Source organism: Mauremys reevesii, linkage group 1, assembly GCF_016161935.1.
Source record: "Mauremys reevesii isolate NIE-2019 linkage group 1, ASM1616193v1, whole genome shotgun sequence".
NCBI classification, from domain to species: Eukaryota; Metazoa; Chordata; order Testudines; family Geoemydidae; genus Mauremys; species Mauremys reevesii.
Window position 1 is genome coordinate 266,668,043 of NC_052623.1, and position 27,329 is coordinate 266,695,371.

Genomic DNA, 27,329 nt, shown 5'->3' on the forward strand with positions numbered 1-27,329 from the left:
TTCTAGAGCCGCCCCTGCCCAAATATATGCTGGTGTGCTCCAGAGGGAGTGGCTAATGCTGGAGATGGAACTGGGACTGCGACTTCAGTTGTCTCAGGGCCCAATGCAGGGCTGGAGCCGCCCTCTGTGGCCTGGAGCCATCATGGGTTGGATGTCAACATGGCAGCAGCAGTGAGCATCCCCTCTGGTGGGGCCAGTGCAGGGGACAGATGGGCAGAGTCTCTTGCTGGCATCAGTGACAAACCTTCCGTGGTGACGTATCCCACTGGCCATTTCTGACAGGAGTTGTTTAAGATGGCAGCAATTGGTGACCTTTGACCTTCAGTGTCCCCTTGCACCACTTCCCCACCTGCTGGCTGGCCTTGTGGCCCTTCTTGCCCTCCAGCAAGGGGCTGCTTCATCTCTTTCTGAGCAGGAAGCGAGACGGGGTGGAGCTGAGCTGCTCCTCTCTCCTCCCCCACCAGCAGGGTCTGGGAAGGGGCCCCCTGGGGTAGGGACACGTACTCCAGGGACACAAGCCTCTCCCTGGTTCCCAGTGGGGCAGCTTCCCAGTCCTGATGAACGTCAGGCAGGGAGCACCCATGGGGGAGGCTCAAGTATGGACCATTAAAGTCAAAGCAGGACATGGGTGCCTGAGAAGCAGTGACCTTAGCACTGCTCCTCCAGGGGAGCGTGGCTGGCGACAGGGACTGACTGGTGCCCTGACTTGAATGGCAGCGAGCCGGGGCTGCCGGATGTGGAGCTGGAGTTGTCATTTCAAGAGTCTGATACGGGTTCTCTGGGTCCAGTGCACCAAGGAAGCACATCATCCTATCGGCCATGGCTGCAGGGAGCTCTGCTGAATTAACTTTCATCGGTCTGCAAGAGGGAAACAAGAGGAATCAGGGAAGTCACCCTGCAGAGAACATCACATACAGACAGGGAGTGGAGCTAAGGGCCCCCTGGGAGAAAGGTCGCTTCGGGGTTAAAAGGAATCTTTCCCGGGGGGGGAAGATTATCCCATAATTCCCTATAGCAGAGTTTCTTGCTCCTTGCTCTGAAGCAGCTGGCACCGGCATCTGTTCCTGGCAGGATACTGGACTAGATGGACCATTGGCTGGACCCAGTCTGGTAGTTTCGGTGTTTCTGGAGTCTAGGGGGCCCAAGCAGCATATTACCCTACAGAGACCGTGATCACCACCACCCACATTATATAGCACCAGACCTTTGCCTGGCACTTGGCAGAGATTGTAAAAAGACATGGCCCCTGCTCCCAGGAGTTTACAGCCACTGAGGTAGAAGATAGAGAAAGGGAGGGGGCAGGCAAGGAGAGATGGGGATTCAAACAAATACAAATAATGGCCTGCGCTTTCCAAAAGTGACCAGTGATGGCTGGGCACCAACCTCAAGACACTTTAAGGTACGTCTCCACTGCAATGTTTACGTTGGCCCCATACTTCTCTTGCACTGGAGGAATTATCCTTTGGCCTATTGTGGTTCCTACTGGCTCTTGTATGCTGCCAGAGCCAGAATGAGCCCCAAGGGTGGTGAGGGCCTCACTTCCAGGTGACAGGAAGATAGGGTGTGTGGGGGATGGTGTGCTGGGGGTGCTTATTCACCTCCATGTCCAGATTGGGAAATCAAGGGCATTGAGGCAAGCCCATTTCCAGAAGCCCCTGAGCTGAGTGGATCTCAGTTTCAGTGAACTGCAGAGGGGTGTGGCCCAACCTCTGGGTCTGTGCTGAAGCTGACTGGAGTGTCTAACTCAGCAAGACAGGAGTGAAGGGGCACCTATTCTGGCAGGAAGGGGTTCTCTGTGGTATCCCCGGTCATTGAGTGACGGTCTCAAGGGAAGACAAATGGAAATTGATGTGCAATTGCCCGGGAAAAGGCTGCCATGAAGGCAGAAGCAGCCAAACAAAGGGCTGCACACGAGCAAGCACTGGACTTAAAAGACAAATTGATTGAAGCACAGAAAGATGCTCAGGAGCAGAAGAAAAGAGAACTGGGTAGCAAATGCACTGTCCAAAAATAAGGTAATTTTAGATATACTGCCTCTGCCATGGACAGTGTCCAAGTCTCTGGCAGTAAGTTTAGGAGGCGAGTGTGACGTTGCACTCCATATGATTTTATATGTTACTATTTAATATGCTAATGAGTGTGAATAAGATGTAACTAGAATACACTTCATGCAAAAGGTCTCTTGTAAGGTATCATTACAAAGCTTATAATCTATTGAGTGTGGTCATCCTATCTGTATAAATGTATCACTCTTGTATCTGAAACTAGAAATATGAAATATAACTCTGAGGTCCTATTGTAATTATGCAAAGTGTGGGCCATTAATGGCGGTTTGGAATCTTGATGGCTCCCATCAACTAGGACAATTGGTTGTAAATGGCTCTGTTTACTTGCAAGCTTTCCTGTGAGTCAGACCAGGAAGAATGAAGGCTTGGGGTCTCACAGGACATATGACCAAGTCACCTGGTACTGGAATCCTTCTTTAACTTGGTGCTTTTGCATTTAGAAGGAGGGGTGTGAACCCAGAGAGAGACAAAGGATTCCCGCCTTGTGCCAAAGCTATAAAAGGGGGTAGAACAGAACAAAGGAGGCTGCAGTCATGAGAAATCCCCTAGCTACCACCTGAGCTGGAACAAGGACTGTACCATGGGAAAGAACTGGGCCCAGACTAGAAAGGAGTCTAGTCTGTGAAAGAAGCTTATTGGAACATCTCTGAGGGTGAGATTTACCTATATTCAGTTTTTTAAATGTATTAGGCTTAGACTTGCATGTTTTGTTTTATTTTGCTTGGTAACTTACTTTGTTCTGTCTGTTATTACTTGGAACCACTTAAATCCTACTTTTTATATTTAATAAAATCATTTTTGCTTATTAATTAACCCAGAGTAAGCAATTAATACCTGGGGGAGCAAACAGCTGTGCATATCTTTCTATCAGGGTTATACAGGGTAGACAATTTATGAGTTTACCCTGTATAAGCTTTATACAGAGTAAAGTGGATTTATTAGGGGTTTGGATCCCATTGGGAGCTGGGTGTCTGGGTGCTAGAGACAGGAGCACTTGCGAAGCTGTTTTCAGTTAAGTCTGCAGTTTGGGGGGCAAGGGTTGGACCCTGGGTTTGTGTTTCAGCAGATTAGTGTATCAGGCTCAACAAGGCAGGGTTCTGGAGTCCCAAGCTGGCAGGGCGAATGGGCTCAGAGGTAGTCTCAGCACATCAGGTGACAGTCCCAAGGGGATTTCTGTGACTCAACCCATCACATACCTCCATTCCAGATTGGGAAATCAAGGGCATTGAGGCAAGCCCATTTCCAGAAGGAGAGATCAGGGAGGAATGGCTCAGGGTTTGGGACTGGTGTTTCCAGGGAGACCAGGGACTGCAAGTCCACCATTGACGTTTCCAGATGGGCGTGTGGAGGATGTGCCAAGGTTTATCATTCACACCAGTTACATTTGCCACCTCTGCCTGATGGGATCAGCCAAGCACAGGAACTGAGATGCCACCATCACCGAGTAACGCCTCGGAGAGTATCACCAGTGAGCAGTGCACCAATCACTCACCCATCCAGCACTTGAATGAAGCTGACCAGGTCTGTCTTCTTGGAAGGGCTCTGCTTGCCAAAGTCCAGCTGGCTGCTTGGCAGCGGAATCCCGAGCTGTATTTTCTGAAAAGAGACAAGGGCAGATAGCACTCCTGGCAGACAGAGGGTGATTCCCTGAGGGCAGAGGGGAGCCAGAAGTCCCGCAGTGGAGATACTGCAGTGTGTGGTAACACTTTAACCCCTCCTGGGGGCAACATTGCTCCTGGGGACAACATAGCTCCTTGATGGGGGGAACAGGTCTGGAGGCCTCGTGGCCCTGTCTTACCACACCCCAAAAAAGGGCAGAGGAGAAGTCCTCCAGGCAGTCTAGAGTGGCTGCAGAGGAGCAGCTAATCAGAGGGGCCGCTGGAGTGACCAATCAGGGGGCACAAGGGCCATATAAAAGGAACCAGCAATGGCAGAACAGTCAGTCGCTGTCTGGAGCTTGAAGAGGGAGAAGTGGGTGCATGGCTGGCTGGAAGAGCAGCAGGACCATTGACAGCTCACTGCAAGTAAGACTAAGCCCAGGAAATGCTGCTGAAGATCAGGTGCCTGGCTGGCAGGAAGAGAAGCAGGACCATGGGCAGCTTAGTTTGGGCAGGCTGAGCCCAGAACCTAGCCAGACCAGGTGAGGGTACCATGATGGGCCCTGCTGGTCTGGTTGAAGATTGAGCACAGGGAGGGCTGCCAGAAAAACATTAACTGAGCATACCAAGATGGGCCCCTTTTGGGCTGTTAAAGAAGGCAGTGCCTCTGGGGGAAGCCATGGTGCTACAGCCCCATACCAGGCCATGAGCAAGACCTAGAGACTGCATACCCCAGAATGGGCGACAGTGTGTATGATTTGGCCGGAGGGCTGAGTCACTGAAGAACTGCCAAAAGAACCATTGGCTGGGGGCGTGCTCATAAGAGGCAGGTGCAACCCTGTTGTAAGAACTGAAAGAAAATGGCTCATACCCGACCAGGAAGGGGACACCTGCAAGAGGTGGGTGCTGCCCTGTTCAAAACTGAGTGATCGCAGGCATGTATCGGCCAGAGAGGGGGTGCTCACAGGACACAGGTGTCAACATCATTACAGGCAAGGTTTATTTTGTTCTCCACAGGCCTTTCATTTTCCCCAGTGCTGATCTCTCTCATTTAACTCCGCCCTTTGTCAGGTAATTCCAGGTGTGTTGTGGCAGCTCTGCCCACGGGGTGCAGGGGAACAGTGTGGGCTGGTGCAGGAGGGCAGCAAATCAGCCACTGTGCGTAATGGCAGCCCTGCCCTGGGAGACTATGGGGATGCTGTAGGTAGGGCCAGGGCCCAGGAAATCAGCCTGTGTCTATAGCATAAGAGCTCTGCCATGCCAGGGTGAGCTGGGGCACCCCATTTCCTAGGATTTCTGAACACCTTTGGATCTGACACCTAATGAAATGTGACAGACACTTAAAACCACAGGGTAAGGAACAGAGTCCGACCATGAATTGAAAACCAGCTACACAACTAGGAACAAAGAACTATTGGGAATGGCTGTTCCTCAGGGTGCAGAGAGCTCATTACTGAGCTGTTCTGGGGCCAGCCCTGGGAGCTGTGTGCATTATGGATTTGGAGAGAGAACTGGGCAGCAGGTTGGTGACGTTTGCCGGTGACACAAGATTATTTCAGTTGTTAAGGGTAATTAGCATGAGCGACTCCATTTTGTAAGTTCCCCTATTTTGTATCCATCATGAACTAAAAGAGAGCACATCACGTACACAGCTCCCAAGGGCAGCATTAAAGAAAGATAAAGCCAGAAACAGGAAAGAGGATAGGAAAACAGCTGCAACAGCATAATTAAAGAAAAATTCTAGTATGCAAGGTAACAGCTGGACTGTGCACTAGCCAGCACGAGGACAATGATTAGCTGTAATAGGCTAAAGATAAGAAAATGGCTTGTTTATTGGCTAAGGCTTCCGATCCATGAGGGTGGCACGCACACCTAAAAGGTATATAACTTCTATGTAATCTGCAGCCCAGGTCTCTCCCTGACTAGCAGGGGGACACCACGCTCGAACGTTTGAACCTTGCGCAATATAACTTTGTTGTTTGGACACTCTGTAAATCTTTGGTTTTTGTGCCTCAGCCTAGAAACGAACAGTGCGTGGCCTACAGGTATAATCCGCAACACAGTTAGAACTAGAGAGACTTGACAGCATCTCCGGGTGGATGTGAACCCATGGAGGGAATGAGCAACATGATAGTAGGTGCAGTTCAGCTTGCCCAAGCATAAGGTAAAACACAGTGGCAAAAATATTATCACTTGGGCTTCTCCTATGCACTGCTGGGCAGGGTCCTCGAAGGACAATGTGTGACATTATCTGATTAAGATATGACCATATAGATCATTGCTGCAACCTCTCTTATATATTTGCAACAAATCTCAAACAAAATGTGGCATATAAGATGTATATAAAAAGGTTATGATTTGCTGATTATGATTATGCTATCTATATGCATGTATTATTTTTGTATTTGAAGTTATAAGTATTGGTGCTATACCTGGATTTCTAATGCTTGCTCCTGAGGTAACGTCCACAAGGTAGTTAGCCAGCACAGCTTGGAGGCACTATTCAAATTAAGAGGCTCATCAAAAAACACTTAACAGACAATAGACCATGGGAGATGCCAATCTACACTGAATGAACTGTCCTGCAAAGGTGCTGTTTGAGGTATAGGTAATGGCTTCTTGTAGCGGGGTGGTCACTCCGCTCAGGTTAAGAAGGGATTAAAAGCAGCCAAGGGATGCTGGTTGGGAAACAGACACAGGTGTGGACACACCCAACTAGGGTCCAGCTGACCCTGATAAAAGGGCAGGCTGAGAGAACAAGAGAGACTCTTGCTCCAGCTGAAGAGCAGAGAGGACCAGGCTGCCTGGGAGATCAAGCAGGGTACCTGAGGCAGAGCAGGGCTGGAGACAGGCAGGCAGAGCTCTGGCCTGGTAAGTCCCCAGACTGAGGCCTTGCTGAAGGCCGGGGGAGGTACTAGGGCTGCAGGGAGGCAGCTGGAGCTGGAAAGGCAGCTGGTCTAAACCCCCCTGCCGATGAGAAGTGGCCACTTCAGACTGCAGTTTGGCCTTGAGGGAAGGGACTAGATGAGGACTGGCAGTGGGTCATTGAGGTGAGGTGGGCTTAGGGGACTGGGTTCCCCAGGGAGAGGAGACCCAGAGTGTGGGGCACTGTTGTGAGGCAACACCCCAAGGTAAGGGGCACTAGGGTCTGGCAAGGATGCGGGACCTGAAGTGCTATAAGTGGTGGTGATCAGGAGGAAGCAGGCACCGGTAGAAAGACACTGGCCAGCAGGAGGGACACTGAGGCTGGAACTGAGTAGCAGGAGGTGCTGTGGCAGTGAGTGCCTGCTGTGCTACATGTCTTCTGTGTCCAAACCTTCATGCATGGACATGTGACTCCGAACACTATCTTGTCACCTCTAATTTTCCACTAGATGTGCTGAGAGCTTTGTTTGAAAGAATAAGTTCCCTGCACATGGCAAAAGATATAAAAGGCCCTGGAAACCCCTCCATTTTGCCTCTATCCTGCTCCGGCCTCTTTCCTGCCCAAACCTCTGGACTATGAACTTTTATGAATGGAAGCAGTCTAATCAAGGAATTGAGGACCTTGGAAGCAGCTAGAGACTTGACTTAAGCCAGCAGTTTATTCCATTACTGCTACAAGCCTGAGTGTGGTCTTTGCAATTACTGTATGTATTTGATTCCTTTGAGCAATTTTAACTCCCCTTCTTTTTATAAATAAATCTTTAGATTCTAGATACTAAAGGATTGGCATCAGCATGATTTTTTGGGTAGGATCTGAGTTGCATATTGATCTGGGTGTGTGGCTGGCCCTTTGGGATCAGAAGAACCTTTTATTTTTTGACTGGTTTTAAAGAACCACTCATCTCTAAATCCAGTGTTTTTGGTGGTGATATAAGAACTGGAATGCCTAAGGAAACAGTTTTTATGACATCTTGTTCGCCAGTGTAGTGAAACAGAAGTTTACTTTTGTTGCTGGTTTGGTGTATCTTTTATGGAGGAATAACCCCCAGTTCTAGATTGTTTGCCCAGTTTCTCAGCAGTTTTTGGCATTGAGGCACAGTTACACAATGTAATGGGGGTATTTACCCTACAGGTGCTGTGAAAGGGTAAAGGTTTGAGAGGCCTGCTTGAAGCTGGAGGATGGGCCAGGCCTAATTAGAAATAAAGTCCAGGTGGGGAAGAGAAGGGCTTGTGGCCATAAACAGCTGAGTGAGGCTCGTGGGAGGAAGGAGACCTGGGGAGAGGAAGCAAGAAGTAGCCTGAGAGAAGGCTGAAAGGGAGGAGGCAGAGCAGACAGCCCACTCTAGGGGTGAGTGGGAAGTCTGACTGGAGACGGGGACACTGAAGAGCAGTAGCCTGCTGGAGCCCCTGCGTGAGGGGAGGAGCATGTCAGCTCCTGGATAGCAAGGCTGTTGAAAGCACAGGACCTGGAGACAAGCTGTGGGGATAAGTGGCGCAGATGAGGTGGCCAGCTGAGCTCAGCCAGGCTGAGGGCTTTTGTTCTGTTTATGGTTCTATTGGACATGGTAAAGGACTCTGTTGGCCAGAAGGGGCAGGACTCTGTCAAGCTGTCTGACCAAAGGACCAGGGTACTCTTGCAGCTGGAGTAGGTCAAAGATTTTTAGGGAAAAACTAAGGCAAAAGTTGCTGCACTGCCACACCTAGCCAGGAGGAGGTGTGCTGGGGTGGCTACTTCCTACAGCCAAGCCTTCAGGAACAGCAATGGAGGTGTCTGCCCAGAGCGGGGCAAAGATCTAAAAGCTGATGGGTTGCTTGGGAGCATTTAAAAAGGGAATGGAAATAGTCCCTTTCTGTCAGACAGGGGTGCTCTCCTTGGAGCACTACATTTCTGATCCTCTCGCAGGACAGAGGATGTAGCTGAGATTGAAGAGCTTCCAAGAGGGCCAGTGGAGGTGGGTTGAGGTCTGGGCAGCAGCTACAGGACAGAAAGAGTGACAGGTTTATTGCATGTGCAAAGGACAAAAGTGGAGGGGGGATGGTGTTTAGTGTCAGGTGTGGAAGACCTGGGTTTAAGTTCCTGTTCCTCTACAGACTTTGTTCATGACCTTGGGTGAGTCATTTAACCTCCTTGCCTCCATTTTCTAGCTGTAAAATGGGATAATAGTGCTGCCCTGTCTCACGAGGACATTGTCAGGAGAAATACACTAAAGGTTATGAGGCACCCAGTACTGTGCTGATGGGAGTCATGGAGGCACCTGGCATAGATCTGGCTGAGGTCTTGAGGAATTGTGCTGGTGGGGAGCACCACCACTTCAGGGTGGGTGGGGGAGGGACTGTGTCTCTGAGGTGGACCTAGGCAGATGCCACCATCCTGTAGGGTGATTATACCTGCTTGCCAGGGTGCAGTTGGTACAGAGGTGGGGCAGGACCATGACTCAGCCTCCTGCCTTCACCTTCCCCAGTCCTTTGGGGGCACAAGGAGGGAACAGTCCCTGTGCTCCAGCAAATCAAACACTGTGACTGGCCCTTGCATGGAAATGCATGTGGTTTGGGGCTTGCCCTGGAAGATCATTACTAAGGGGATTGGGCAGACTGAGTGACTCATTTCCCCTTGTCCCATATCATGAGAGGGTCACTCAATAAAAGTAACATTGGGGGGAGGGGAGAGAAGAAATAGATCTTCCCACACTGTATTGGAAACCTCCCTACCTCCGAAGGGTGGAGGGCTGACTTTATAAAGAGCCAGCTAACGCCCTGGCTCATAATAACATGGGTAGTAGTGGTGCAAGTGGTACACTAGTAGTAACTGAATCTTGTGCACATAAGGCCAGGAAGTAATTTCTCTATGCAGTGTTGCACTCTTGGCCAGGTGCATTACAGGAGTTTGTTTACCTCTGAAGCATCAGGTTTTGGTCACTGAAGCAGGATAATGGATGAGAGAGACCAATGGCCTAATCTGCTGTTTCCACTTTGTTCGCAGTGCTCCCATCATCCCCCAGTCAGGGGCAGTGGTTTGATCAGCATGTTCAGGTTCCACCTGGGCAGCTACACACTCGGCAATAAACACCAGGGCAGCATTTCCCCTTTCTCTGACCCATGCAGAGCTTCTACTTCCACTTCTCCAGGGTCAGCAGTTCTCTTACCTGGAGGTAGCTCTGGAGCAGCTGACTCTTGCTGGGATTTGGAATCTTTTCCTCCCATTTTTTCTTCTTGCTGTAACAAGACAGAGTTTGCAGGGTCACTTCTCCTAGGGGGAGGCTACACCAGACACACAGCCTTACCCTGGGGCCCCTTGTCAACCCAGAGGTCCTGAAACTCCATGGCCCAGCACTCAAGCTGCAGCCCAGGCATATCCCCAGCTCGACTAAGCCCTAGATCAAGAATAGGGGTGTGCCCATACAGCACCTCACCCTTGTTTCTCTGCCCCTCCCTGCACTCACTCTACCAATGTGTCTGGTGAATCTCCCACTCCCAGTGCAAACTTACCTGAGTAAGCCTCTATAACTGCACCAGCCAAATGCTATCAGCATGATGGTGAAGACTGGAACCAGCAGTGGGAGAATCAGTGGTGACCAGACTGAGACAGATAAATGAGAGAGAAAGAGACAGCAATGGAAAATAGCTTCATTCTATATCAAACCTCATGTTCTGGATGCTCTGGAGGGATGATATTGAGGTCAGGAAAATGTAGGTTGCCTATCAAGTCACATGTCCTAACTGACAGGTCTGTTAGACCATGGAATAGTTGTGCATGTGTGACAGACTAGATGTGACCTAATCAGGGCAATGAATCCGTGAACACGTTTGCTAAAACCAACTCGTGATTTGATCTGTCTGTGCCTGAGCCCTTTCTGTTGGGTTTTCCATGAACATCTGGATAACCAGTTTACATTCATGCAAACATCTGGGGATGAGTTTGCATTTGTGTGAGTCCTCGTATGCCCACAGACCTCAGATGTTCCCAAGAAAAAAATCCTTCTCCTGCACAACTCCAAGGCATAGGGTTTGGGACTGGTGCTGTGGAAGTGGGGTTAGTCTCTACAGATCTCTTTAGGTCAGCCCCAAAGGGGATATGGTCCTCAAACCCCTACTCTCCTAATCCCATGTTAGGAACACTTAAAAAAAAAAACTGAAGAAATTCCCAGAGCATAGAACTTTGTTAAAGTGAAGTTCAGACTGAGAGAACAGATCAGTAACTTCAGGGTGAAGATCCCTACAAGAACATTGCAGGTATCAACAGAAAAGAAAAACACCCAGTCATTTGAAATGCCAGGAGACTTGCAGTTAAGTATGAATTTACAAGAAACACAAACATTTGAGTCTGTACATTCACAATTAAGGCCTATTTAGTCACCTCTCCTGTTTGTACAGGTTCAGGAAGCCAATCAGAGACCATGAACTGCACCATGAGACCTAGTGACCAATCACACAGCCTGAATTCCAAATGCTGAACAACACATCCATGAAGAAATGCTTCTCTGGATGACCAGAGAAACCCCTGTAGGCTCTGACAGATTTGCTTAAAATCAGTTTCAAAGAGCCCATCTTTTTCTTATTTCACAGACATGAAAATGTTGTTCAGAATGAACAGTTCAACCAGCTCCACTGATTGATCCCTTTCTACCTTCTAGCATGGATCATTTCTTCCCTTCTCCAGCCCTCCACCTAGATCCATGAACTTCTCTTACTGGCCTCCAGCCCAATTTTCAACCTGACCACGTCCTGTGGGATCCAGTCTGCCTGGTTCCTCTTAAAGGTAGTAACCTGGACACCTCAAAGGCTGCAGTGCAGAGATACAATGTGTAGGGGAAGATTAGTCATGTGGCTAATTTTCCTGGGTATCATGGAACTAAAACCTCTGTACGACACTCTGACAGTGTAGGAAGTTCATGCTTCTAAACCTCCTTGTGGAGGCCCCTTCTCTCCTCACCTAGTACATCCACATCCAGCCCCTGATTTTCATACTGTTTTCTTGTTCCCATGGGAAATGGCAGCCCTGGGCTCCCATTCAGATAAGCCAGTTATACTACTCCTCTGTGATCTGAAGCATGCAGCCAGGTACCAAGGGGACCCTGGTCAGTCTCTTTGCTTAATTAACTGTAGGAAACCCCAGTTCCCCATAAACCCCAGCTAAGGGACCCATTTCTCTAGGGAGGGAACTGATCCCCTCCCCCAAGCCCATGGCCCAGCTGGGATGTACCACTCTCAGTTTCCCAGGTGCACTCCTCACTCCACTCGCTCCAGGGCCTCTCGTAGTCGCCCAAGTGCACCCTCGCCCGCATTCTCCCCCTATAGCGTGTGGAGGGCTCCAGCATCTGCAGGGTGAAGATGCGGGGAGGCTTATCATTGCTGATGTTTACAAGCTGGGCATTCTGTGAAGAGAAGAGATGGAGGAGTGAGGAACTTTCTGTCCCATCCACCCACCTACCTGGCAGCGTTCTGGGCTCCCAGCAGTTCCATCACCTACCTCCAAGGAGTCACCAGTCTTCCAATATAAGAATTCATATATCTGGCCTATAGCGCTTGGGATCTGTTTTGTCCATCTCAACTCATACTCCTGGTCTTTTGTCTTTGTCATTGTCACGTTGACAGGCGCAAGTGGCTTGACTAGAACACAACACGTTAGGAACATGTATCCATCTCCCAGCTTCAGGGCCGCCTAGAAGATTCAGGAGGCCGGGGCAAAGCAATTTCAGGGGCCCCTTCCATAAAAAAAAATACAATACTATATTCTTGTGGGGTCCCCTTTGGGGCCTGGGGCAAATTGCTCCACTTGCCACCCCACCCCCCCACCCACGGGCAGCCCTGGGAAAAATAAACCTTCTGCATCTTGGCACAAACCCAGTTTTGAGAACTTCTTTACAAGGTATCACTGGTTCTCAGCATCAGCTAGTGCTAAAAGGCACTAAAGCTCATTAAAAGGATTGGACAAATATTTTCCATCAAAACTTTTTTTGGATCAAAAACTAGGGGTTTTAAAAAGCAGAAAAAAATCATGGGCAATGTCTGCTTTCCTTCAAAATTGGTTGTGTTTTTTTTAATTGAAAAGCTGAAATTAGTCTGTCAAAACCTGAATATGGTTTGGGGTTTCAGAAGTGAGTGGCCAAATATTTGCTGCTTGCTGGGCTTGATTGTTTTAAAGAAACAATAAAAAAAAATCTGCTTAAAAAAAATCCAAAACTTTTGAATCACCTCAGCTTGTGACCAAATGCCTGAGCCCATCCAGTCAGAGATTTTTCCAGGTTTCTGATACTCTACTGGCTTCCTTGACTCATATCTGTCTCCATAGCTTTGGGTTCATTTAGGTTAGAACATAAGAACAGCCATACTGGGTCAAACCAAAGGTCCATCCAGCCCAGTATCCTGTCTACCGACAATGGCCAACGCCAAGTGCCCCAGAGGGAGTAAACCTAACAGGTAATGATCAAGTGATCTCTCTCCTGCCATCCATCTCCACCCTCTGACAAACAGAGGCTAGGGACACCATTCCTTACCCATCCTGGCTAATAGCCATTAATGGACTTAATCTCCATGCATTTATCTGTTTCCTAGAGACTGGCTCCATGGGGTCCCTCACAAACTGGAGACGGTTACTGTGGGTTTGTCTTTAGTATAGCTTATGTACATACTCCACAAACTGAGCATTTGAACTTGTTCCAGAATCTGGGATGAGCCTATGTTGTGAAAACTGAAATGCTCCAAATAGCACATGAATGTGAATGGACACAGGTTGCTAAAATTAACCCAGGGGTTCTCAAACTGGGGGTCGGGACCCCTCAGGGGGTCATGAAGTTATTACTGGGGGTCACGAGCTGTCAGCCTCCACCTCAAACCTCGCTTTCCCTGATATTGCCCTTCTCATGTGATCCCTCCCCCAGTGGCTAATTTTAAATGAAGCTACCCTCCCCTGACATGAATCTCCCTATGGCACTGAAATTAAATATAGACTATAATTTGGCATTTGAGAAGTGAAAGGGATGGTAGCCCTAATGGAAAAGCTAACAGCTTGGCTCTTCTGCAAGCCTCAAACTGCTGAATGAGCTTTAGGGTAGGGAAGGCTGTGCCTCCCAAACAGCCTGGCCCTGCCCCCTATCTGACCCCCACCCACTTCCTGCCCCCTGACTGCCTGCCCCCCTCAGAATCCCCGACCCATCCTTTTCCTTGTCCCCTCACTGTCCCCCAGAGACCCCCCAACCATCACCCCGGGACCCCACCCCTGCTCCCTGTCCCCTGACTGCCCCAACCCCTATCTGCCCCCCCGCTGTGTCCTGACAGACCCCCAGAACGCCCATGATCCAACCTCCCATTCCCTGTCCCCTGACCACCCGCCCCAAACGTCTGTCCTCTGGCAGCAAGGCCTGAGCTCCCTCTGCTCGGCCTGGAGCTTGCAGGCCTGCCCCCTTACCAGGTGGCTCTGAGTGGGGAGGGACTCAGGCCCCACCGGAGCCACGCTGCAGCTGTCCAGGGATGCTCCTGGATGCGCTGAGGCTCTGGGAGAGGGGCAGAGGCAGGGTCAGGCAGGGGAGGGAGCCTCCCCCATTCTTGTGCCCCACTTGTGCCTCCCCCTTTGGGCAGCCCTGCCCAGCTTATCTTCCTGCCTATTCCCTTTCCCACGCTGGGTTGTGGGCAGGACTAAGGATACGCGGGTGCAAAACTTGTTGCCTGAGCAGACTAGCACCAAGGACTGCTAATAGCAGTGCCCCTATCTGACTCATCTCATCTCCACATGCCCATTCTGTACCTCCTCACGGCAGTGCTCTGTCGGTGCCAGTCAGGAGCTCCAGTGCTGGGAGCTTCCTTTACCAGCCCTCTGCCAACCCACACATCACTGTCTAGCTCTTTTGTTAACCGTTCCACCTCTCTGCTAACCCAAGCGTTTCCTAAGCTGGAGGAGAAACCACCAGATAACCCTGGGCAGAGGATCCAAATGGGTTCTCACTGTTTTCGTAGGCTTTAATCAGTTTCTCCTCCTTCTTGGGCCGGACAGTTATGAGGTACTGGCTCAGCCTGCTGGGGTTGGTGACATTGATCTCACAGCTGTGGAACTGGTAGTTGCTGCCAGGCAATTCCTCCTCATGGACTGGAGAGCATTCTGTCTCTCTGGGGAAGAGAGCAGCCAGGCCTGAGTGAGCAGGAGGGATAGTCAGATCCAGGAGGACAGGCATACGCTGCCATGGGCAGGTCACTTACTCTGATGCCGGTGGGGTTCTGTAGAAGAGCGTGAACAAGACAGAGCTGGTGACCTCTCTCCTCACTTCCCAGCTGCACGTTAGCCGATCAACCCCATTGAAGAGGCAGCGAAGGTTCTTGGGCTGAGCCTCATCCCCTAGTGAGGAGCCAGTGGTTAGTGTGGCTCTGGGAGGGGCAGGGATGGGGAGGACAGTGGAGCAGGGACTGATTGTGACCATTGAGGGAGGAAGGGAAAACTTTTACTTTCAGGGTTCTCTAGGGAAGTCCAGAGCATTACGCTGGTCCACTTGTCCAATGGATACAATCTACATATTGTGAGAGACACAGACTGGCCTCTCCTGAGCCCATATCCCCAAACCCACCATCTCCACCAGAACTCACTGGCCGTTTTCCTGAGAGGCCGGATACTGAGCACACCTAGATGGGTCCCATCAAGGCGAGGGGTTTCAGGTGCAGTGGCAGGGGAGGTGTGTATAAGGAGCCTGTATTGCCCCTGCCAGTGCTGCACTATGACTGGTGCCGTGCTCCTGTGCTGGGCAACTAACCAGAGTGCTGCAGTCTCTGTGGCTACTGCTCTGCTACCTGTCAGTGACACCAAATTCACTTCAGATAAGAGAACACCAGTGAAACTGGACCATTTTCATCAAATTCTCAGCCCCTAAATCCTCTGGAAGCAAAGCACAATATCCCTCTGCTGCCAGCATCTCATCACATCCCCTCTTCCCCCCTGGCCCCTTGACCTCCAGAATTACCTTCCTGAGACTTCCAGGACATGGCAGTGCTCCATTTGCTGGACTGCCCAGACCAACCAGCACCCTGGCTTGGCTTGAATGGCACACGAGCTATATAGTTGCTGCTCGGCACAAGGGCATCACACCTCAGCAGGCCGTGGGAGGAGCGTGTGACTGACACAGAGGAAGATTTCTGTCAGTGGGAATGAGATAGCAAGAGGTGAGAGAAGGTGGAGGGAGAAAGAGAGAGAGACTTGTGAGAGAGGTGGAGGGAGGACCCTTTTCTTGGGTAATTCAGCTCAGCCAAGCACAGCCAGCGCTGTGATCCCTGGGTAAGGTGGAGCCAGATGCTCCTTGTGCAGGGCTCATTGCTCTTTTACTTGCTAGATCTCTGGTCTTAACCAGCCAAGGCCATGGCTGGACGGCACAGGATTTGTAAGATGCGCACATAGCTAGCTGCAGCGTGCATGGACCCACCGTCTGGGCCATTCAGGTTTCAGAGGATTGGCTGGGTTCAGCAGCAACCAAGCAGGTTTCAAAGGTTTGCAAAGGTTTGTCTTCTGCCCTCTAAAAGGTGCAACCAAGAACAGCACATGCCAATGCGTAAGCACATCTCATGCCTACCTCCCAGGATTCCATGTCAAGCTCCAGTGCATTGGGCAGCTGGTGTCTTCCCTTTGTCCCTCCAGCTGCTTCCCAGGCTGCTTCAGTGACATTGATCCAGCGCTTCTGAGGTGGGAGGGTCTGGACTGGAAATAGGAAGGGACAACATGGGCTGGGGTTATTAGTAGATGGGGGGAGAGTCTTTCTAAGTCTTATTTCCATAAGGAAGGACCCAGATCTGCCTAACATCAGGCTTTTGTGGGATTTCTCAGGGCTGGGGAAAAAAAAAGAAAAGAAAACCCATCTAAGGCCTGTTGGCACTTGGCAGTGGAAGACATAAAGTTGCCAAGGCCTTTCTCAGGGCTGGCCTTACAATGAGGCAAACTGAGGTTGCTACCTCAGGTGCCTGTGTGTGTGTGTGTGTGTGTTGGGGGAGGGGGGGCGGCACCACTAGGACCCAGAATTGAGACCTTTCAAAGTTTTGGCCCAAGCAAGGGGGAATGTGGGCGTCATTTGAGCTCCCTGCCTCAGGTGCTAAAATGTTGTGGGCCAGCCCTGGCCTTATGGAAAATAGCAATCAACAGAACAGAAGAAGAATAGGTAGGTGAGTGTTGTCAGGTAGGGTAGACCCATAGCAGCCAGCATTCATTTTAAGGTGGAGACATATCACTGTGTATTTTTCTGAGTGAAAACGTTTGTTTGACATCAGTTTTTTCCTAATGGCAGAGAAACCCAGCTAGAACATGGGTGTGGGTTAGGTGGACGGAATATGTCTGAGTTTTCCATTGTAGGCAGGTAAGGAAAGAATCTATTTATCTATCTGGAATCTTGTAAATGAGAAGCTGTTAAACAGGTGTCACAATGAAAATGAAACTCAGTTCCTAGCAGAATTATAGCTGACATGCAGAAGTAAGTTGAAGGGTTAGGGATAGGGTGGGTATAAATAATTTTTTAATTAAAATTATTTTTTATTTAAATCTTTTTTTTAGTTTAATTAAATACAGCCTATTTTTTAAAAAAAGCCTATTTAAAATTAAATTGTGAAATTATGACAACTATCTTAAAGCCTAAATTGACCATAATCTATTATAATAATTTAAATCAATTAAAATAATAATATTAAGCAACACATATTTGCTGCCAAGTTTAAAGCCTGTGAGACTGTGAACTGGTGGATGTTACTGGCTAAGCACCTGGTTTCAGAATTTGATACAGTGCTAAAAGCAGCTTTTGACAGCAGTAACCTCTTCTGTTGGTGCTTAGAGAATATTTTCTTCATTTCTGTTTATTCAACTAGTTCATTCCACATTAAGAAACCAACTGGAGTTCAAAAAGCAGGAAAGCTTGTTTTGCTCTTCTAATCTCTGTATAAAAACTAGGTGTGAGAGGACGTGATCTACTAGTTTTAAAATCTTGAAGAATGTGGTGATTCGAAACAATGAATTAAAGTCAATTACTACTTCCTTTTGTTTAACAATTCTCTTAATTTTAAATGCAAAACATGTTTTGACAAACATTTTTTTTTCTTATGTATCCAGCACACACACAGTAGTTTTATTTAACTAATTATAGTAATCATAATACAAATTAAAATTCTGGTTTTGTGCCTTTTTAATTGAATCTGAATTTCTATCCTAATTGAGTTTGATACTAATCACAAGTAGAATTTAAACATAACCTAGTAAATAAGAAATGTGTTATTTGCCTTTTTGTAACATAATACAAAAAGTAAGTAGGAATCTGAATAAATGTATGTTAGGCTATATAAATGCTTTTAAAAAGTGTACAGATATTGTGATGCTGGTAAACCACCTGCCAGCTCCTGTAAAGTCTGTAAGCATCAGCTGAGCACTGAAAAATTCATAGCTGACCAGCTCACTTATATGTTAGTAGTGTTCAAGATAGGTGTTAGACTTGTAAGGATGTGTTTAGACTATAAAATGCTTGTAAGTTGCTGCATGCATTAATCTTACTTGTAATGTCTGTATTCCATGCTACAAGGTATAATGATAAGAATGCCCATTCTCAACTAGTGCATGCAGAGTGAAGGATGGCTTCCCCCGCATATTCATGTGGACTATCAAAATTAAGTGGACTGTTGTAGGACAAAATTTGTTGATTGCCCTGTCCACTCATGGAGAAGAATGTGCAGAAGGCTTTGTCCCATCGGTTTGAATGCTGGAAAAGGGAAATCAAGATAGCGGACATTTTTCATCTCTGCTGTTTGGACTTTGACAAGGGCTGGAGCTAAGAAACAAAAGCAGAAGTCCATAGGATCAACCTGGGATTAGCCCTAAAAGACATTCGGCCCTGATAGATTACTACATCTCTGTCATATTTCAAAAGGCTATATTTAGTTGCAAAGCAACATGTGTTAATGGTTACCAACCAATGAAAATCAACATCTCTTTAGAAAAATAACTAAAAAAGTACAAAGACAAAACAAAATTTATATTGAGGATTTAAATCAAGATTTGCTGCCTGCTGATTTCAATCATGATTAAAATTTAAATGGTTTTGATTTAAACCAATCCACTCTGATTGGGGATCAGGCTTCTTGGGGGACCTGTGCAGAGGAAGATGTATTCATTTCAGAGAATCAAAAATATTCCTGGAGAGAAGAGAGCGGTGGTGTCTTGCCCTTACCATTCTGGGAGAGGTTGATGTTCAGCTCGGCCTGCAGCAACCGATCAGGTTTGAAAGTGTAAGTATCATGCACCCCCATAGCAAAAAGGGTGCTGTTCCTGTGGCAGCTCCAGCAGACACAGGAGTCCTGGCAGATCGGCAACCCCTCGGCTCTCTGAAGCTCACATGGGATCTGTGTGCTTCTCCCACGTGCAGAGAAAGAGGGTGAGGAGGAGCTGATTTAGATACAGATAGCTAATCCAAAATTAGGCTCCTGAAATCTTCCCCCCCTTTAATTCTATTCTACTCAATATAAGTTCTTATACTGCACTCATTGCTGTAGTATCTGAGCACCTTCCAGTAAATCTTTAAGAAATGTGAATATGTGTCTGCTACAGTTATTGTCTTGCCCTAACCTCAGGGGGAGAACATATACACAAGTTACTCTGTATTTATATGAGAGAAGGCTGGTTAAAGAAATGAGCCTTGCAGTTAGTATGGAAGGTGGTGAGCCAGAGATGATGCATAGGGGGGCATGTGGGGTCATGTGTCCCCCACCATTGCTGGGTCACGTGCTGCAGCCAGGCCCTCTCCCTGCAGGGCAGCTGAGCTGGGGAGCTGGGAGCTGCACCTGTCCGGGATAGGCAGGAGGAACAGCTGCAAGCTGCAGCGAGAGGCCACTGCTTTCCAGGAGGAGGAGCTGCTGGGGAGGGAGGATGACTTGAGCTGTTCTGGGGTTGTGCTGCCCCATTATCAGCAGGCGTGGGCCATCTCTGTGCTGAGCTCAGCAATGCTGGCTGAGGTAAACACCTAAGACTTCTCCTCTGCTCTCTACACTGGCTTCCCATAGAATGTCAAATAAAATTCAAGGTTTTGGTCCCTATTTTCATGGCACTGCCCTGACCTGAGCTCAGGCTATCTAACAGATCATCTAAAACTCCAGGTTGAAGAAGATGGTCAACAAATCTACTCCTCTAGCACACAGGAACTCCTACAGGAAGGATAAAGCTGACCTGGGCAGAGGACACAACTTTCTCTGGCACTACTCTGAGATTGTGGAATGAACTCCCCTGAGAACTAAGGCCCATCCCAAACCTCACCACTGTCCGCTCCAAGTGCAAGGTGAATTTCTTTGACCTGCCTTCTCTAATGCAGCTACAGAGCAACATTTGTATATTAACACTCCTCCTACTCCAAACAAAAAACAACTCAAACTGCACTGCACCTGCTTCTCCCACTGGGGGAAAGGATCAGAGAGCTAAGCGCATCTTACAGCTGTGTAGTTATGTTGTTTAAATGCACTACTGGAAGGCACTCAGAAAAGACAGTGATGAGGGTAGTGCAAAACTCCACATAGAACAGAATGTTCCCATTGACCCTGCTGCAAAGAAGGGAGGTGTGGAAGGTCTGTGAGAACAGAGCCAGCGCTCTCTCCTCTGCTGATGAATGAGCATTACTCCAACTGTACTCTGATGCCTCTTTTTCCACTCCAGGTGCAGTAAGCTAACAGGCCCTGCCACCACTCATGGCTGGGATCCCCCAGAAAAACCAAGGGACAGTGATAGAAAAGGTAATGAATATAAACTGAGTAACGCACCTTCCAATATCTTCCCATCCTCCCACTGCAGACCTAAAAGTGTCTCCAACTCCCACCCCGCAGCAGGGCCAGCACAGGTGTCAACATGCTCCTCAAAGCCTGGCTGTCAGCATGGATCCTTTTCCCTCCTCCCATTCCACTCTTCTTGAGTCCTACTGCAGCAGCGCAGGGGTCAGACACTTACTTGCCTCTAGTGTCCTCATGGTGAAGAGTCATATTGAGGAAGCGACGTGCCGCTGTGCATTCCTGCCACGTGCAGGTCGTCTGGGAGGTGTAGTCATTGTAGCAGCGCAGGCTCTGCATCGGGAGGCTCTCTGCAGGGGGAAGGAAAGCACAATGCTGCTGGTGGATCATAAAGATGGGCAGTGAGGAATAATGGGATGTGCACACTGGTGCTATCGTGGGAAGGGCAAATATGGGGAAATGAGGCACAAATGGGTAAACTTTCCCAGAAATCCCTTGCATGTCAGTTAGCTCATGTGTCAGGGATGTCATGGACAAAAACCTCCCACTCCCCGATGCTCACAATCCAGAGGCTGGAAAAGAGAAGTTTATTTACCAGGAGCTATGGTAATGGGAGAATCATCCCTGTGCATTCACAGTCTGGCCAACTTGTGTGAGTCTCTCATGAGTCTCGAGCTACTGAGTGTTTTTCTTAAAGCCCCAACTTCTGCATTGAGGTTATTACTTGAGACTCTCACTTTTCATGTAAAAAAAATGTGTGTCTGACCTACACAGCTGGGAAGAGAAGCTTGAAGGATGAGCCCTAAATACGCCAACACCAAACGACAAATCAACCCCAACCAAGCTGTAGTCTCATTCAAATCTCATGATATTTAAGTCACTCTCGGGATTTTTTGGGCCTGACCCTTGATTTCTGAGCACTGGGGGTTGGCAGTTCTGATTTGCATTGTGGGATTTGCCCTGGTGGTGAGCACACAGAACGCTCGTTTAAAGCCATGTCCGTGGGGGATGCATGAGCATCCTCAGTGTCATGGGTCAGACGACCTCCTCTGCATACAGGAATGCACCCACCAACCACCTCCATTCCTTCTCCTGAACCACACAATCCTGATGCCCAAGGCCAGCTATGGTGCTGCAGGTGCTCTAGTGGAGTGAGATCTTATCCATGCAGGAACCTGCACTTTCCCGAAGGCGTAACATAGCCCTGTGCACCTCTTAACCCACAGAGAATGTGTCTGTTTTGAGAGGTTTTACTTGACATCTTTCCCAGAGAGCTACAAATGTCTGTTTGGCTTTTTAACACAACGTCTAAGGTGTGGATACATGTTTCCTTGGGAGGGGAATGGGATCCAGGGAAGAATATAATGTAGAAGATAGACTGTTTGTGATGAAATTCAGCTGGGGCCTCACAATCATTTTGTCTTTGTGGATTGTTGGAAAGGGTGGAGTGGAGATTATTGCTTGTAGTTCACTGCCCCTCCCAGAAGAGACCATGGCAAATGGAAAGGCAGTTTTAAGAGACTCCCTTGAAGAGGGAGGCATTTATCAGTGACTCCGAGGAAAGGCCAATCAGTTTTGTTAGAATGAGGTTTAAGTCCCGAGAAAGGTAGGTTCCCTACTGGGAATGTGGGGGTTGAGAGAAACACTGAAAAGGCCTTTTAAAAATCTAGCAAATGGAATGGGAAAATATAGTTCTCCCTTCCCTGTGCTGGTGGGGAACAGAGATAGGTGCTTGGTTCATTTTCTGAGAAGGTGCAGATGGTTTGGGGACCTCACATGCAGCAGATAATCTAGAACTGCTGGAATTCCAGTTTGAGATGCAATCGGTTCCTTATTAGTGGCCCAGGAGGGAAATCTTGTCCCTTCTGGTGTGTAAAATTTCCAGGTAGACGCCACCCTTGATTGGAGTAGAATTGTTTGTGCTCTCTGTGAGCAGGGCTAAAGCTGGGCCACATGTGGAATTCCCATTGCATGAGACAGTTCAACATTACAAAATTGGTTTTCCTTCTAAACTGAAACGAAACCAAAGGCTGTTAAATTACTCAGACAATGGAAATTCTGAAGAGTTTGTTTGGCACATGGAGCATCAGAAAGATTTCAAAATTTCATTTCAAAACAAACTTTTCATTTAGAAACTTATTTTGTTTTGTCACTGTTTTATTGTTTTTATTTTTATTACATTATTTCAGGAGGTGTCGCTAGCAGTAATACACTATGCAATGTCATGATGTCACACCATGCCACAAAATGCCTCTAAGGCCCAAGTGAAGGACTCGGCAATGAAGAGGGTTGTTCTGGTGTGAGCATGGGATTTGGACCTGAGAATGGATCATGTAGCTTAATGGCCTCGGAGGTCAGTTGGCTTGGAGACTTGGGTGTGTTTCCCTGAGCGTGTGAGAGGTGAAAGCCCTGCCAATAGCACATTGGGCTGGGGAGTGTGATTGCCCCAGCACAGCAGACATCAGACATGCACATCCACATGTGCATGAGGCACCTCCTCTGAAACCCATTTTAGGGTCTGTACAGGGTCTGGGCTTGGTGCAGAGCTGGGGCAACAGGGTCTCAGAGGGAACATTGAGGAATTTGGAGAAATTCCTCCCTCTCTAAGGTTCACTGAACTAGAACAAAGCAACAAACAACTAGATCTAAGGACTGGTCTACACTACGCGTTTAAACCGATTTTAGGAGCGTTAAACCCATTTAACGCCGCACCCGTCCACACTAAGAGGCCCTTTATATCGATATAAAGGGCTCTTTAAACCGGTTTCTGTACTCCTCCCCAACGAGAGGAGTAGCGCTAATATCGGTATTACCATATCGGATTAGGGTTAGTGTGGCCACAAATCGATGGTATTGGCCTCCGGGCGGTATCCCACAGTGCACCACTGTGACCGCTCTGGACAGCAATCTGAACTCGGATGCAGTGGCCAGGTAGACAGGAAAAGCCCCGCGAACTTTTGAATATCATTTCCTGTTTGCCCAGCGTGAAGCTCCGATCAGCATGGGTGACGATGCAGTCCCAAATCCAAAAAGAGCTCCAGCATGGACCGTACGGATGTGATCGCTGTATGGGCAGACAAATCTGTTCCATCAGAGCTCCGTTACAGAAGACGAAATTCCAAAGCATTTTTAAAAAATCTCCAGACAGAGGGCACAGCAGGGACTCAGCACACTGCTGCGTGACAAGCGTAACAGAAAGCCAAAGAATCAAATGGACGCTCATGGAGGGAGGGAGGGGGGACTGAAGACTCAAGCTATCCCACAGTTCCTGCAGTCTCTGAAAAGCATTTGCATTCTTGGCTGAGTTCCCAATGCCTGTAGGGTCAAACACATTGTCCGGGGTGGTTCAGGGCATAGCTCATCAATTTCTCCCCCCCCCCCGCAGAAGGAAAAGGGAAAAAAATAATCTCTTGACTCTTTTAAATGTCACCCTATGTCTACTGAATGCTGCTGGTAGATGCGATGCTGCGGCAGTGACTGCAGCATCCTCGCCCCCCCCTCCTTGGTGGCTGATGGTACAATATGACTGATATCCATCATCATCATCATCAGCCTTGTGGCAGATGGTACATTGCAGAAGGACTGGTATCCATCCTCATCATCAGCCCATGAGTGCTCCTGTCTGGCCTCCCGGTCATTCCCAGTAGATGGTACAGAATGGCTGCTAACCGTCTTCATCATAGCAACAGGGGGCTGAGCTCCATCAGCCCCCGCCCTTCATGTGTAAAGAAAAGATTCTGTTCTGCCTGGACTATCATAGCAGCGGGATGCTGGGCTCCTCTCCCCCACACTGCTTAACATCCTGTCTGGACTATCATAGCAGCTGGAGGCTGCCTTCCCCTCATTTTATCTCACTAACAAGTCACTGTTTCTTATTCCTGCATTCTTTATTACTTTATCACACAAATTGGGGGACACTGCAACAGTAGCCCAGGAAGGCTGTGGGAGGAGGGAAGCAACAGGTGGGGTTGTTGCAGGGACACCCCCTGTGAATGGCATGCAGCTCATCATTTCTGCGGGATCTGACACGGAGCAGCTGTGCTCTCTGGTTCTCTGATACACTGGTTCTCTAGTACTCTTGCCCCATATTCTAGGCAGGACTGATTCTATTTTTAGATACCATAAAGGAGGGATTGACTTGGGGAGTCATTCACATTTTTGTCTTTTGCGCCCCCGGCCAACCTCAGCCAGCGGCACCCATGACAGCAGCAGACAGTACAGTACAGAAGGACTGGTAACCATCATCTCATTGCCAATTTACAATGGTAGCAGACGGTACAGAATGGCTGATAACCATCTCTGCGATCATGCAAAAGCAAATGAATGCTGCTGTGTAGCGCTGCTGAATCGGCTCTGTCAGCGGCATCTAGTACACATACGGTGACAGTGACAAAAAGCAAAACAGGCTCCATGGTTGCCATGCTATGGCGTCTGCCAGGGCAATCCAGGGAAAAAGGGCGTGAAATGATTGTCTGCCGTTGCTTTCCCAGAGGAAGGAGTGACTGACGACATTTACCCAGAACCACCCGTGACAATGATTTTTGCCCCATCAAGCACTGGGATCTCAACCCAGAATTTCAAGGGGCGGGGGAGACTGCAGGAACTATGGGATAGCTACGGAATAGCTACCCACAGTGCAACGCTCCAGAAATCGATGCTAGCCTCGGACCGTGGATGCACGCCACTGAATTAATGTGCTTGGTGTGGCCGTGTGCACTCGACTTTATACAATCTGTTTTATTAAACCAGTTTATGTAAAATCGGAATAATCCCGTAGTGTAGACGTACCCTTACTGTGCACAGATGGGCTATTAAACCTAGAAACAGGAGCAGTCAATGGACATGACAGAGGGTCCTGTTTGTTCTCTGCAGCGGTGAAAAAGGAACTAAGGTGGTTCAGAGGGATGGACTACTAGACGTGAGCCTTTGACATTGACACTGGTGACTTGCTCTGTCTCTCTGCCCCTCATATATTCCCCCCTCCTCTATCTCTCTTTCACACATGCCTCACAGAGTCATCCTCCCATTTGTCCACACCTCCAAATGGATATTCGGTCACTTACACTCCCACCTGAATCTACGTGTCGTTCTAGCCCTCCACTCTCCTTCAAGGGTCTGTCTATCCCTGCACTACACCTCCAGTTCATCCACCTACTCACCAGCCAGCTTGTTCACACATTTGCACAATAGCCCACCTGTCCCTCCATCCATCTACTCACTCTCCTGCGCTTCCATCCATCCACATCTCCATTCATCCATGCACCCTCCCATCTATAAGTCCATCCACATTTCCATCCACTTACCATACCACCCATTCACATAAACAATCGCCCTCTTGCCTGTCAGTCTAGTCACCGACATACGCATCTGGGAAGGCAGAGGAAAGGGGGAAAGAAGGAAAGGGAATGGAGAAGAGTAAAGGGCCTGAAAGGAGGGGAGGGAAGATGATAAAAAGGGTAGGAAAGAAAAAGAAGAGGAAAAGAAACTGAAACTCACCTCGAGATTCTCCGACCCTGAAAGCCCAGCACAGAGCCAGCAGAGCCCTGCAGAACGCCTTCATGTTCACACCAGCCTGAGCCCACCAGCTCAGTCCTGCTCCCTGTGCTCTGGGCTGGTCGCCGGCCTGGGGTTCTTGCACTCACACTTGTTAACTCCTTCTTTGTCACCTGTTGAATGTGGAAGCCAAGCTCTGATGGTCAGGTGGGAGCGGTTGGGACCTTCTGTGAGATACAAAACTTCCCCTGCCTGCACTGAGGGGACCTTTCACTGATCCATCAAGGCCACAAGGGACCATTAGGTCACCTAGTCAGACCTCCTGTAGGACACAGGATGGAAAATAACATTTACTTTGCAGGACAAATTCATTGCAGAGCAAGGTCCCCATCTCCTTACTGGGGCGTTGCTGAATGCTCAGAGAACTGAGAGGCTATTGTGGTCTATTCGACTAACATTAACCTCATCAGCAAGAAACAGTCCTAGGCTGTGGAAAGAGGGGAATTCAGTCTCCATGTTCATTCATTCCCTGGGCTTCCCCCGAACACACAGACACACACCCACACTTCCCCATTGGTTCCCAAGCCTAACCTGGAGACACACCATCCTACCCTAGCTTACCCCATCTCCACCACTCAAATACACCTCTCTCCTCTTGGAGGGAGATGGGGATTCAGTCTTCATGCTCCTTCACTTCTGGGCTTCTCCCCCATCTACTTCTCCTCCAGCAGGACCACAGGTGAGAATTGCTTGGAAGTGATTCCAACTGGCAGTTTGTAGCCAGTGCCCCAGGAATTGCTTTGGGACCTAATCCACAGGCATAATCCTAAAGGAGATTTACCGGCTTTTTGTGGGATCTAGCATTAAATTCGGTGATGCAAAGCCCAAGGGCCAAATTCTCCACTGGTGTAACTCAACTGACGTGAAAGGAGTTGCACCACTGGAGAATGTGCTCCCATATTACTACTTTCTAAAGAGCGACAGACCCACCTCACCTTGGGCACAGCCACAGAGCCAAGCCTCTGTGCTCTGGGGATGTCTGGTTTGTGGCTTTTCCCCACTTTGGGGGAGCATGGACATGGGGATCCACCCAGAACAACCCCCAGCTTCCTAAATGCCATTTCCTTTGATAGAATATAGCCTGCTAGACAAGTGAACATTCACCTCAGAGAAGAGATTCCACTGTGACTAATGGCTCCAGAGCTCATGAGCCCTTGTCTGTCTGGGGACAGGCTCTCTCTGCCACGTACCCTTTCCCCAGTAAAGGCAGAGTTTCCTCACCTGAGCCAAGAGCTGCCGGCGGGATGGCTGCCTCACAGCAGGTGGATCGCTGACCCCCTCAGTTCTCACTCCCTGGCAGCTGGAGCGTCTTTACACATACAGGAATCAGCATTGACCATGGCTGTCCAAAACTGGAATGGATCCCCCTGGGAAATAATGAATCTGAGGTATCCCCTGCACCTGTTGCCCTCTGAGGGCTTCCACACCCCTATATGCCTCCTTTCAAGGAGCAGATACAGCCCTGAACACCGTGGAG

At 48.8% G+C, this 27,329-nt stretch overlaps 1 protein-coding gene and 1 long non-coding RNA gene across 3 annotated transcripts; one reads left to right on the plus strand and one right to left on the minus strand.

The window, feature by feature from the left end:
• Positions 1 to 27,329, minus strand: LOC120396041 (cytokine receptor common subunit beta-like). Its single transcript, XM_039520924.1, has 14 exons — positions 27,074 to 27,329; positions 25,796 to 25,965; positions 20,520 to 20,649; positions 18,760 to 18,938; positions 16,135 to 16,259; positions 15,532 to 15,703; positions 14,780 to 14,915; positions 14,529 to 14,689; positions 12,057 to 12,196; positions 11,790 to 11,961; positions 10,076 to 10,166; positions 9,733 to 9,802; positions 3,559 to 3,662; positions 1 to 858 (listed from the first exon to the last, which is right to left on the minus strand). The coding sequence occupies exons 2-14, from the start codon at positions 25,857 to 25,859 to the stop codon at positions 141 to 143; spliced, it is 2,262 nt and encodes a 753-aa protein (XP_039376858.1). The 5' UTR covers positions 25,860 to 25,965; positions 27,074 to 27,329; the 3' UTR covers positions 1 to 140.
• LOC120396042 lies at positions 6,309 to 11,422 on the plus strand. Of its 2 annotated transcripts, XR_005592942.1 has the most exons (3): positions 6,315 to 6,535; positions 7,039 to 7,293; positions 9,570 to 9,839. It is a non-coding gene; the product is annotated as an uncharacterized LOC120396042 (long non-coding RNA). The 2 variants fall into 2 exon arrangements; XR_005592941.1 differs by lacking the exons at positions 7,039 to 7,293; positions 9,570 to 9,839 and adding an exon at positions 10,961 to 11,422 and having other exon boundaries at positions 6,309 to 6,535.